The 13,609-nt window shown below is 50.3% G+C and overlaps 1 protein-coding gene across 1 annotated transcript in view; it reads right to left on the bottom strand.

Moving 5' to 3' along the window:
- Nucleotides 1-9,145: 9,145 nt before the first annotated feature.
- LOC118794520 (BAH and coiled-coil domain-containing protein 1) overlaps nucleotides 9,146-13,609 on the bottom strand; it is an 83,029-nt gene continuing 78,565 nt past the window's right edge. The window contains exons 25-28 of the mRNA XM_036552779.1: nucleotides 12,864-13,022; nucleotides 11,258-12,537; nucleotides 10,536-10,769; nucleotides 9,146-9,917 (exon numbers count right to left, since the gene is read on the bottom strand). Of these exons, the coding sequence (XP_036408672.1) occupies nucleotides 9,708-9,917; nucleotides 10,536-10,769; nucleotides 11,258-12,537; nucleotides 12,864-13,022 (1,883 nt within the window). The 3' untranslated portion in view covers nucleotides 9,146-9,707. The remainder of the gene's footprint in view (nucleotides 9,918-10,535; nucleotides 10,770-11,257; nucleotides 12,538-12,863; nucleotides 13,023-13,609) is intronic.

Raw genomic sequence — 13,609 nt, 5'->3', positions numbered from 1 at the left:
GGATTAGTGAGTCTGTCAGCAAGCTTGCCCAAGGGGTCCTGACACACGCACCTGTGAGAATACAAAGCCTGTTCCCTCTCCTGGGGGGGGGGTTTGGCAGTTAGGAGCTGCGGCAGTGAGCGCAGGCTTGGAGTATGTTCATAACACCGCAGTCTTTCAGCTCCCCTCTGTCATCGTCCCTGCTGGTCAAAACCACTTAACTAAGATGCCCGTGGAGGACAGAGGCGAGGAGAGCTGACACTTGTTGACAGCAGTGCATTGTCTGCCCCTGTCCTCTGGGCCTGAGTCTTCTGTCACTGTGCTCTCTGTCATTCCCTCTCAGTGTCTTTCCCTCACTCCGGCTCTCCGGCTCTCTCTCATTCTGTCTCCTTTTTGCCCCCCCCCCAGCCTGGAGTCATTCACTTGTTATGAGGCATATAGGGCTTTCTTAAGGAGAACCCGAAGGCTGAGGGAATGATGTCCTCTCACCTGTAAATTAAATAAATCGCTAAATAAAATAAAATCTGTCACCACTGGCCAAAGCCAAAATTAAGACTATTATTTAAAACTAATCCCCAGTCCTGGGTGGATCAAGCAGGATATTTTTTTCAAAGAGTCGCATGTGCGATAAGCTACAGAGAGTTGCATGTGAAAAATTGTTGCATGTCAGAGAAGAGAAACAGCTCCTTGGACCTGTGTGAGGGTTTGGCAGCAATCTGTGGAGTCCCAGCAGCTGGTTAGAGCTCCAATTCGCTTTTACACCTTGCTTTGACTGAAAGCCCAGCTCATTCTTGGCGTACTCAGGGGTGTGGAACTTGAGAGCGATCCAGGCGAGATTTGGGCAAAACGTCAAAAGGAAAGTCTCAGGATCCAGCCCCACAGACCCACTGGGCCGGGACAGGTGCGAGGGAGTTCTGTTGTCACAGTCCTTGTTCGTGTGAGGTCTTTGGCTGTCTGGCAGGAAACACAGAAGACAGAGCATGGATTTGGATACAATTCCTGCCTGCTGCAAGTCTGGGGGCATGTTTTTAGCATGTCCGTTTGAGGTCAGTTGAGGATCTTCCATGGCGTCTTTTTTCCTTTGACACCACAGGCCAGGACTTGGAAGTTCTTATGGTCACTCTTCTGTTAACGACATGACAGCCGTGACCCTGAATGTGAGCATGGCTGAGTCATGGCTCAGACTACAGACCCTAGACACACGGTGCGGGATGAGCAAACATCCCTACGAGCAGCTCTCGGGGTTAGATTAGTCGTGTCTGAGGAACAGGGCTTTGGAGAACCGTCGCCTGTTTGTCCTTGTGTGTTTGGTGGTGTGGCACAGTGGCAGTGCTACAGGAGGGAGAGACAACCATCGCCTTCTCCCCTCAGGGAGTCCCTTTGATGGGTAAGCAGGGTGCTGCAGTGGCTGTACTGAGCTCTGGAGCTCGGGGTTGTGGGTTTGAATCCGAGACGAGACACTGCTGCATCTTAACTCCAGCTGTGTCAAGTGTACAGCATCCAGCTTTACTCCAAAACAGTGCACCAGGCAGTTTTTTTTCTGAGATGACAGGTGTGTCCTCTGTCCACACAGCTGAGGGCTCCACACAGGTGTTCCAGAGTGGCTTCACCCTGCAGGGCCTGACCTGTTCCCCAAGTCCTTCTGAGGACATGAGTCAGGCAGAGGAAGCAGGTTCTTCACCACAGCTGGGGCTCAGGACTACAATGAGAGACAGACACAGATAGAGAGAGACACAGACAGACAGACAGAGAACAGTATGCATTACAAGAAACATCTGTACATTACACATAGAGGGACACACACACACACATACAGAAAGAGGACCAAACACACATGCACACCACCACGCGAACACATACCCCACTATACCCAGAAATACAAATGCATACACACATACACTACTACACACACAGAGGGACACACACACACACACACACACACACACCCTAAGCCGTAGCCATTGCGCTGTGATGGATGCCGTGTCTCCCTGCTCTCCCCCGGGTGTGTGTAGGGGATGGCTGGCTGCACTCTGTCCCTGCTCTCCTGACTCAGCAGCTGCAGCAGAATGTCCTGAGGAGGTAGGAGAGCGTAAATAACCCCCCAGAGATGCACAGCAGGGCGTCACACACCCCCGAGCACGAGCGGGGGTCTTACGCTGAGCACACACAGGAAGCAATGTGTGTGAGTCTGTGTAGCGGAGGGGAGGGTGGAGAGGGGCAAGGGGTGGGGGAGAAGTGAGGGTGTAGCTGGTGTGGGCTGGTGTTGTTAGGGTGTGGCTGGTGTGGTTTTTGGGTAGGGGGTATGAGGGTGTCTACATCTGTGTAGTCTGTTCAAGGGGAGTGATACGCATATGTGCAACTTAGTACAGGTAGGCATACATTGTGTTATATTGTGACTACAACTTTGTGCTGTTGTAGTGTTGTTGTGCTGTGACTGTGTGCCCTGGTGTTACTGTAACACTGTGCTGTGACTGTGTACCCTGGTGTTACTGTAACACTGTGCTGTGTCTGTGTGCCCTGGTGTTACTGTAACACTGTGCTGTGTCTGTGTGCCCTGGTGTTACTGTAACACTGTGTTGTGCTGTGTCTGTGTGCCCTGGTGTTACTGTAACACTGTGCTGTGTCTGTGTGCCCTGGTGTTACTGTAACACTGTGCTGTGTCTGTGTGCCCTGGTGTTACTGTAATATTGTGCTGTGTCTGTGTGCCCTGGTGTTACTGTAACACTGTGCTGTGTCTGTGTACCCTGGTGTTACTGTAACACTGTGCTGTGTCTGTGTACCCTGGTGTTACTGTAACACTGTGCTGTGTCTGTGTGCCCTGGTGTTACTGTAACACTGTGTTGTGCTGTGACTGTGTGCCCTGGTGTTACTGTAACACTGTGCTGTGTCTGTGTGCCCTGGTGTTACTGTAACACTGTGCTGTGTCTGTGTGCTCTGGTGGCTTCGGTGACACAGAGCCGAAATGGATAAGGCCCAGGGAGAGGAGCTCTGATGGAGCCGATGACAGCCGTGTTGAGCTCGGCCAGCTTGTTCGCAGCTGAAAGACAAGCCGGGAGGGCTGCGCCAAGCCTGGCGGCGGGTGCCCGGGCACCGGCGGACGACGTGGTGCCAAGCCACGCCGACGCGTGCCGGCAGTGCCAGGCGGCTGCGTCAGCCCGCTGTCGCTGCGTTTTTTTTTTGTTTTTTTTGTGGAACAGCTGCTTTCGAGCAGCACCGTGAGGAGCCAGTGAGTGGAGCAAAGCCGAGCTGAGCGCTGTGTCAACACTGATACGTCTCACTCAGTTGTGCGCGCGGTCGATACAGAATGAATATGCAAAAAAAAAAAAACCCCCCCCCCCCCCCCCCCAAAAAAAACAACAAAGGTTCCAGAGCAGATGTAAAATTACACGTGTGGGAATTACAGCAGAGCAGTAAATCTGCAAGAGGCCGGCGATATTCCCACGCCAAGCAGCACGGGAACCGCTCAGCCCTGACGGGCCCCTGCCAGTCCCACGCCCACTCGGGGGTTACCCGAGGTCACGGTCAGTAACGGGGCAGCGGGGATTCACAAGCCGCAAAAACGGGAGGAGGCAATGTGCTGTCAATCATGAACCCACACGGACCAATCAGAAGAGCGTGCTCTGCACAGCAAAACACCGGGATTGGCCCAAAGCAGCGGTTTACTCCCCTCATTTTGGGGAAGGATCATGAAGCCTTGCTCTTCTGTCACCGGGTCACGGTCGGTGAGGGCCAAGGGGAGAGTGCCAGTGAGGTCACAGAAAAAAAGGCCGCAGGGTAGTGACCACCACTGTGCTTGCATGCATACGGCCAGGTGTATGAGAGAGAATCTACAGGACCTCGGCCAGATCATGTGAGTGAGTCCACAGAGCAGCGGGTTAGGTACCCTGAACATGGAAGGTAATGGCTACAAGCAGGCCCCCTGTTGCGCCTGAGGTAATCGCACCCTCAGCCTGGCACCATGCTTTTCATATGCCTCTGTCTCCAGCAAAACATGTTTCACCACTGACAACCCTTTTGGTGCTCTGATTCGGTTTCACACCCTTAGTCAGAGGTGGAGAAAAGGCACTCACCCCGCCTCTCGTTCTGTCTGCAGGCTCCTCCCACCACCTCCTCGTGGGCGGAGTCTATCTTTGAGGGAGGGACATGGTACAAGGAGGGGGGGGAGGGGGGGTGAGTGAAAACATTAAAAAAATGTTTTCAGAGTGATGAAACATCAGAGACTGACAGGCATACAGAGATATATGCAAGCAGATAATGCTTGCTTTGTTACCACGGGTGATAATATTCAGGCCTGTTAATGTGCAACATGTGTTCCCAGGAACGGCAGTAATCTGATACCATTCTCAGGAAATCTCGTCTCTGCCCGCAGTGTGCGATACAGCCTCTTTATAAGTCAGCAGTAATAAACAGCAGAGAGATGGATTAGCGGTGATTGGATTTAGGACATGGCAGGAAACTGAGGAGAGCCAGGGTCTGTCAGAGCGCAGGGTTACTGTGTGTGTGTGTGAGAGAGAGAGAGAGCGAGTTTGATCCACGCAGTGCCAGTATTGGGATTTGGGGGATATGGAGCATCCTCTGTGTGCAGAGGAGTACTGCCAGGCTTTAAATTCAGCATTACTGAATGATTCCCCGAACAATAAACATCTGATTGGCTAAAACAACAGTATTATGCTGTATTGTTTTCATTATTTTTTACTGGGTGAAGAGCACTGCTCCCTCCTTCCAGCCTGTGAGCTGTAAGCGTGGAAGCCCGTCCTAACAGCCTGCTGCACACGGGCTTGCTTGTCCCGGTACGGCGTGTAATTCTTCACTCCTGGCCTTCCAGAAAGGAACTAAAACTAAAACACTGTAGGAAATAGATTTGTTATCGCCATCACATGCCAAATTTCCAACCCCCCCTCCCTCCCCAGGGACCAACAGAGATCACAATGAGGAGCAGAAAACTTCACTGTTCCAGAATTCTGCCAAAACGCACACCCACGCATGTATACACACACACACACACACACACACACACACACACACACATGAACACATGCACACACACACACACACACACACATGAACAATTTAAGATCTGTACGCTTATGTCACACTGCACTACACAAACAGCATAGTTTTAACCCCCACGTCATTCTCACACCCTCAACTGCACAGGAAACAGAATATTACCTTTCCTGTCAGCACCAATGGGAACCTTAAAAATCATGCTGCCTGCTGAGGACATGGAAACACGACTGAGCACAGTGATCTTTCCTCAAGATTCACATTAAACAGTAAGGGGATTAGCTAAATGGGACTCAAGAAAACAGCAGATATATTTTTTATATATTTATTCATGTTGTCTGTAAAAATCTTAATACTAAAATGCTTTTACATAGTTTCACGTTCATAAACTCCATCTTTTTTTTTTGTAAAATGTTTACCTCAAAGTCCAAACATAATTTACACATTTACATGTCTTTACAACACTGAAACACCATTAAAAAAGCATACTTTAAACTGACTGAATAAAGGACAAGGGAAAAAAATAGAATAAACAATATAATCAAAATCAATATAATCAATTTTTGAAAATCAGTGTTAAAATATTTTAATATTTACTAAGAGAAATAGATATCTGAGGAATAAATTTCAGGTACTCGTTTATAGCCTTACCTCTCTGATACTTCCATTGACAGAGAATTTAAATAAAGTTTGGTGAAAATTCAGATGGTCCTGCATCGTCATCACCACTTCCCGTGGGCTACTGGCTTTTGTAAAACTCTGCCTAATTACTGAGCACCAATGAAATTCCATCCAGAGTTTACACACCCTGGTCTAAGGGTACACTGTGAGATGTTTTTTTTTTTTTTTTTTTTACTGATTTTGTCTCCAGGTGGGTCTTAATTGGTTAGGTTTGATTGAGTTTGAAAACTAATCTGGGTTTAGACCTTTGTAAAAGTAACAGTACACTGAGAAAGCTGCAAGCAACTCAGATTATTTCCAGTTGTTTTTCCCCTTCAGACAAATTAGTAATACAGATTAATATTCACTTTAATTAAGATTAACTTTTTTTAGGGCCTAGAGGATTTTATTGTACAAACAGCTGTGTTTAATTAAGAAAGATGCTGCAGCTTTCTGTAACGGCTAGATATTAACAAAATTGTGCTGAATAAACAGCTTTATTTGTATTTTGCGGTTGACATAAAAACAGAGTGGATAGATAACTGTCAGGTGGTGTCAAACATAGATCAGCGTTCAAACAACAGGGCAGTCAAACCTAATTAACTAGAAGCAGTGTGTAAACCAGACTAGCATAAACCCACAGGATCAGGGTGGGGAAACACCGACAATACACCAAAGTAGTATTGCACCTAAACCGCATGAGAGTGACCTGTCCATTTAAGATGACATCATTTCCTCTTCCCAGTGCACACTACTGTTTCCGGCTATTTTTTTAAAATTATTCTGTACCCTTCAGTAGAAACTGTTTCACCTTCATTTTAGACACTTTAACTTCTGAGAAAGGTGTTCAGTAGAAGCGACAGGTTGAGTTGGGCATCCTCAGTGTGTACAGCGTAAGACAACACAGCTGCACGGCCTTGGGAAGCGAGGCGCACCTCCAAAACGATCCATCTGTACACACCCCCATTCTCAGCACATTTACGTCCACGCACACATGCACACACAAACATACACACACACGGACACTCACCCAGGCATGCGCACGCACATATACACACACACACACACACACTCTCTCTCTCTCTCTTCAGACCTTATGGTCATAGGGGATATTGTGGAATATGTTCTTCCAGACTGTTCCCTACCTGAACCCCCAGCAGTTAAAATGCACACACCATTATGGTAAATGTGACAGTGGAATATTACATAAACTGACTCCGGTTACCGATGGAAACTGATGTCAGTGGGTACCACCACTCAGTTCAGTCTTTGCCAAATTGGGAATCTCAACACCTTGCTAAAATACAATAATGCATGGGAAATATTTTAAAAAATTAACCGTATCAAATGGTATCCAACACCAGGACCGAGTGGAGTAAGTGACATTGTGACAATGATGATGGTGCACTGGTGCAAAGAGACGACAGCTCAGGAATCGTACAGCCAGACACTCCTCTGAACTGAAATAAGCGTCTCTTGTCTCTGGCTTTGACATCTCAAAGAGAGTTGGTGACGATTCTTCGCAAAACAATACCACTTCCTAAGCTGGAATATGCTGCGCTTTGTCGCTTTCAATGGAACATAAAGAGAGGCCTGTTTTAGAGTTTTGGTCACGTTTCAGGGCTCCTGATTGGTGCTCACCCACATGGTCCTCTCAACCCTTTTGGTTTGGCCAGTCCACAATAAGCACAACATTTCAGAGTACACCTCATTGAGGATGTCAAAGAATAAGGATTATTAAAATAGATTTAAGACACACTGAGCTATCCAGCTTCCGATGCCAAAACAGCTAATATTACATTACAGGCATTTACCAGTACCTTGCCCAAGGATACAGCAGCAGTGAGGAATTGAACCGGCAACCTTTCGGTTATGAGTCCTGCTCCTTAACCACTATGCTACACTGCCACCCCTATTTACTGTCTAATGATCTCTGTTTTCATGGAGCAAAAATTAGTCCGGGCCTGGTCCCAGTAAGTGGATACCTCACCATGTGGTTTTACGATGTTAATCGCCATATCAGCGGACAGGAAGAGGGCCACAGACACATCAAGGCACACTAAAGAGGCCCATGAAGGATCTGAAGTGCTGAATGTGCTTTTATTTCAGTATGCATCCTTCTTCCGCTCTCTGTCAAGCCATGCCTCCTTTGAGAGGAACACAAAAAGTGACATCACATACAAGCACAACACCAGTTTTTCCTTTTAAAGCTATCCTTTCCGTCACGTAACAGCAACATTAGTAATAAATAATGGTTGATGACAAAAATGTAAAAAAATAAAAGTAAAAACTCTGAGCAGACTGTTAACAGTGGGGATTGCATACAGACTAAACAGTTGGGATTGCATATTGAACAACAGCAACAACAAGGCAAGGACGAAAAAAAACATTTGGCAGAAGCAAAAAAAAAAGTGACTTGCAACTTTTTGATTGACAGAGCACTTTAAACGTCACACTTTTGTCCTCTCGTTAACCTGATTGTCCGTCACAGCTGGAGACACGTGTGTGTCTGAGAGCAGTACCGTCACACGTCTCTGCAATGCAAACCCTGTTAACGAGAGACATTCCAAAAATGTTGCCGCAATGCAGATTAAGAGGTGCATGTCTGAGTTTGCTACTTGCTCACACCATTCACCCCATCTATAGCACGTCAGCCAATCCGACTGCGGGGATCTCTCGTCTGTAAAACGCGTCAGCCAATCTGACTGTACCGGATCTCTCAAGATCCCTGATTGTGTTTTAAGCAGGTATTTACATCTATCGTGATGAAAACCTGACAAGTGCGTTGGTTTTTCAAACCGAGCACTCTAACACACTTACTCAAATTAAATAAGAAAATAAGGAGTCTTTACTTAGTTAACGAATGTAGCCTTCTTTCTTTTTAGCATTTTTAATGCTATTTTCAAGCTCCACCCAGAAAACCTTTCACCAAAGGCTGTGATCCAGTTCACATCCCCTACAAATGAGCGCCAGATCCTGCCAACAGGGGGCGGCGTACAGGCATCCACCTCCGTATTTCCCAGCCATTTCTCTCTTTATGTAACCCATGGCAACAGTCAGCTCCTCAAAGCAGCAATGTCAATTTGCAACAAATAAAAAAAAAAAAAGAAATACAAAAACACACACATACATACACGCGCACCATGAGGTGGTTACAGAAAGCCACTTGACCTATGACCTATGACCTTTGTTTTTTTTTTGTCCCCTGTCCGCCCTGACCTCTGTACAGCATTTCCCCTCTGTATCAGCAGCTGGGATCCAGTGCAGGTTTTCTCTTTCCAAAGAAAATCACAATTAATATTCACCAATCTTAAAAAAATAACACCATCAAAACATTGTAAGAGGATTTCAATTGTCTATGTACAGCATAGATATATTTATATTTATATCTATATAATACCTTTTATATACATATAGACACAGAGAACAGATAAATATCCTGTACAATATTCACCTGATTCAGAGGACAGGCAAGAGGTACTGAAGTGTATGGCTTGATTGGAAAAAATCATTCCTATTTTATATTCAACAAGAAATTATTTATATTTATATTTATGTACAGATATTTACAGCACTACGCATTAAAAACATCCCTGGAATCATGAGAGTGAGGTTTTGGGGGGGGTGCTGTTCGTGGAGGCTCGTCCGTCAGGATGGGGTGACCCGTCCCGGCACCCCTGTACACGCCTGGACGCCCCCCGCAGGATTTTACTGAGGGTACACCCAATTCTCCAGGGGAAACGCAATCCTAGATCAGCGTGGAGCTCCACCACCTGCAGGTGCTTGTACTGCCTGATCCAAACCAAGCTCCCATTTGCGCTGCTGCCCTGTCCATCGGACCTCAGGACACACCCCCGAATGCATATGGTGGGGCCCTACGTAGAACTGGACCTCTCCAATTGGCCAGCGCCTCCGTCACTGAAAGTGACTCCCACGCTCCTGGCAGAGATGGCCGCAGGTGGACCCCGCCTCTCACAGCGCCTCCTACAGGTCAGAGCCACAGACCGGGGCTGGACCAATGGGAGAGCTCCTTCAGTAGTATTCTCGGAGGTGGGCGTGCGTTAGCAGATGATGGACACGCCGTCGGCATTAACCAGCTGGCCACTGGTGGGGTCGTAGGTCCCGGCCAGGTAGTAGAGGTCCTGGCCGCCACCAGAGTTCTTCCTGTCCCGGCACAGACGCTCGTACTCCGCCCGGCTCACCACCTGGCACCTGTGCGAGATGGTCTGCACGTCGTTCTCGTCCTCGTGACAGGACTGGTACAGGGCGTGCTGTGAAGGGCAAATCCGCGGTCAGTTTTCTGTGACCACGCCACCTAACCCCGCCAAAACTGTTTCAGGTAGGCCTGAATTCTGAGCTCACTTTAGGTTACAGTGTGGATACTGTCATGGTGATCATGGTGCATTACTAATGAATGTTCTAATGAAGCTACTTTCACCAGAATGCACCAGGAAATGCCACATCAATTCCAATTCCTCTTCCTACTACAAACTAGAGTGAGGCCATACATGCATTACCTCCAATCTAGGGGTAACACTTATAATTGGAAGTGGAATCATATCAGACCCCCTCAGAATTAAACCGCATATATGGAGTCCACGGTAGCCAACAGTGCTCTGACAGCTCATTTGATCTTGAGGTTAAAAAAACGTGTAAATTTGTAACGACAGTTCTTGATTTGATCCCCAGATGGGGCAGTGCCATGGTATTGTACCTCTTAACAATGTACATTTATAACCTGATAGGGTAAGATCTATCAGCACAGGTAATATGCAATGTACAGGCAATACGGATAATCTGTAAAAATAAGTTATCAGCAAGAACTCTCGTTGTCAATTAACTGAGCATCCATGTAGCGTTTCAGCGTTGCCGGGAGACGATGGGCCTACCTTGCCATCCCGGTGCCTCTTGCCCATCTTAGTCTCCTCGGGGTGGTAGAACCACTTGACCTTGACCACCATGTTGGCCCAGGACTCCCAGAAGCTCTCGATGCGGCCGACGTAGGGCAGGTGCGGCCGGCCGGCAGACAGGAACACGGCGCAGTCGCCCACGCGCACCGTATCCCGGCCACGCACAATGGCCTTGTAGAAGAGCTTACGCGCTTTGCCCTTCATGCCGCGTCTCTGCAAAGCACAGGCCAGAGGACGCGTGAGGAACTGATCCTGGGTCAGAATCGAAATCTGTCCGGGTTAGGACCGAACATTATGGGAAAGCTGATCTCAGGTCTGTTGTCGAAGATTAAAAAAGGCAGATTTTTTTGTTTCCTGGAGTAAGAGACCGTGAAAGAAGGAGAACAGTAATGGCTCCTGTCATTTACACAGTGCTGCTGTCACTGGATAGCATGACGGTGCTGGCCTTCACCAGCAGTGCAGGCTCATTACTGCCATTTAGCAGATGCTCTCATCCAGAGTGATTTACATAGGTTACAATTTTTACATCTCATCCATTTATACAGCTGGAGGCAACTGCGGGGTAAGTACCTTGCCCAAGGGTACAGCAGTAGCACCCCAGAGGGGTATCGAACTGGCAACCTGTCGGTTACGAGTCCTGCTCCTTACCGTTATGCTACACTGCTGCCACAGGTGACAATGGACAGACGCAGGTGACTCACCTGTGTGGGGTTCCCAGACCACCTCCAAAGCTGGCGAGCGGGCAGGAAGGACGAGATTTTGGGCTGGTGGCTGACGGCAGGCAGCCGCTGCCTCTTGGGCGGCTCCTCGGGCTCCTCGGGCTCCCGGGGGGGCTTGGAGGGCGGGGCGGGACACGCCTTCCTCTTCAGCAGCTTGCTGTTGGGGCCGTGGCCGCTGGCCCCGCCCTTCGGGCTGGTGACTGCCACCGCCTTGGCGACAAAGGCCCGCTGCGGCGGGGGGGGTGCGGCCGGTGGGGGCTCCGGGGGTTGAAGCAGGGCATGATGGGAAGAGAGGCAGCCCTGCAGCAGCAGCGTGGAGCTCTCCTCGTCCTCCGAGCTGTAGGAGGAGTCGTTCTCCGAGGAGCAGAGGCTGGAGCTGGACAGGGAGCCGGAGCTGGAGGAGCTGGAGGAGGCGGAGGACGAGGACGACACGGAGAGCCGGGACAGGAAGCGGCCGGCCGTCCTCAGCCCACCCGAGGCGGCGGCGGCGGCGGCCAGCGCGGCCCTCCTCTCCTCTTCCTCCTCCTCTTCTTCTTCCTCATCCAGGTCGGAGTAGGAGCTGTGGCAGTCACTGTGGCAGTTCATGCCAAATTCGCCGTACTCGCCCAGGGATAGGGCCGGGGCGGGCTTCTGCAGCTGGGATGCCCCCTTCAGCAGGAGCTCCACCCGGGTGCCGTCGCCCGACTTGCTGTCCTTCACCAGCAGGACGGGGTGAGAGTAGCCCCCGGGTCGGGACACGTCCCGCCCGCTGGGCCCTCTGCTCCCAAACCCCTTGTCCACCCTGTTCCCTTGCCCTGAGGCCCCCAGCAGCAGTAGGGCTTTGCTGTTCTTTGTTTTGGGGGCGGTCACCCCCTCATGGTCCAGCTTGACCAGGAACTCCGCTCCTGCCTTCCGGCCACGCGGGACGCCCCCATCGCCTGGCCTTCTGCTCCGACTGCAGGGGGCACCACTGGGTACGAGGGGCATGGAGCCCGCCGGCCTGCCAAAGGATGAGTACCCGTTGGCGATGCTGCTGAAGGAGTCCACCTCGAAGGAGCTGCTGAAGATGGCTTTAGCCTGGGGCGCGATGGGGGCAGGCGGAAGCGGGAGAGGCTCAGACTCCTTGCCCTTCAGGGTCTTCCTGGGGGTCCCGTTGAGCTGGAAGAGATCGTGGGGGGTCCTCTTTTTTGGGACGGCCATGGCAGGCCAGCTGAAGAGGGGGGCAGCGCTCTTTTTCACACTGTCTAGCACAGGGGCCTTCTTTCCTGAGCCTTTGGGTCGGCCTAGAAAAAACACAAAAACAGATAATGTGATGTTTCCATCCCATTTGCTCAATTGTTTTTTGATATTATTAATACAAAACCCCCCACACACACACGCACGCACACACACACCCCATACCCCACACACATATACACACACACGCACGCACATTCACACACACACACACACACACACACACACACATGCACACACACACACACACACACACACACACATGCACACACACACACACACACACACACACACACACATGCACACACGCGCACACACACACACACACAGATGCACACAGACACACAAACAGACACACCCCAGCATACTGTACCTCGCCTGGCCTTCACGACAGGCTTGTTCTCCGGAGTTTGGGCCGGCTCTGGTTCCGGTCTCTCAGACGACGCGTCACTGGACGCCACCCTCTCCAGGGCGGAGCTCCTCCGGCCCCTGCGACCACAGGACACCAGGAGGGCAGGGGACGGCTCCGCACCTGCGATCAGATTGAGAGGAGGGGGTGGATTAAGACCATCGGTCAGGGCCCCAAGTCTGCTTCACACAGCTCTTCATCTGTCCAGCTGACTGCCGCTAACAGCCAAACCCCTTCCACGCCCAGCGATCCGCTCAAATCCCCGCCCCGACGCCACGGGCGTGACTGCAGCTGCTGAAGGGCTGACGGGGCCTGCACGTGTAGTTAATTTAACACAGAAATGTGCAGCGAGCTCTTCCGTGCTTTAACTCCAGGCAGCCCGCTGATCCCGTGCGTCGGAGCGGAGATCTGGGCCCCTGCCCCCGGGCTGCTCCTAGTGGCAGCCGACCGGCCGCGACTAGCGCCACCGCCGCTAACTGAGACATGACCGACGCAGCCCCCTCCTGCTCACTCATTCAGCCAACTGGGAGAGCAGCACCGAACTGAAGGCCTGGGTGTGACTGAGGTGTGGGCTTATGAATGAGAGGAAAAACCACACACTCAGTATAAAGCAGGAAAAAATCTTTCATTTTGCACTGCTTTTCAACCGTCTTTTGCCCTTAGACCAAACAGGCAAGAGGAGGGCAGTCATGCACATGACCACGTGTACA

This window comes from Megalops cyprinoides, chromosome 19, assembly GCF_013368585.1.
Source record: "Megalops cyprinoides isolate fMegCyp1 chromosome 19, fMegCyp1.pri, whole genome shotgun sequence".
Lineage (NCBI taxonomy): Eukaryota > Metazoa > Chordata > Actinopteri > Elopiformes > Megalopidae > Megalops > Megalops cyprinoides.
This window is presented reverse-complemented; position numbering and strand designations above follow the sequence as displayed.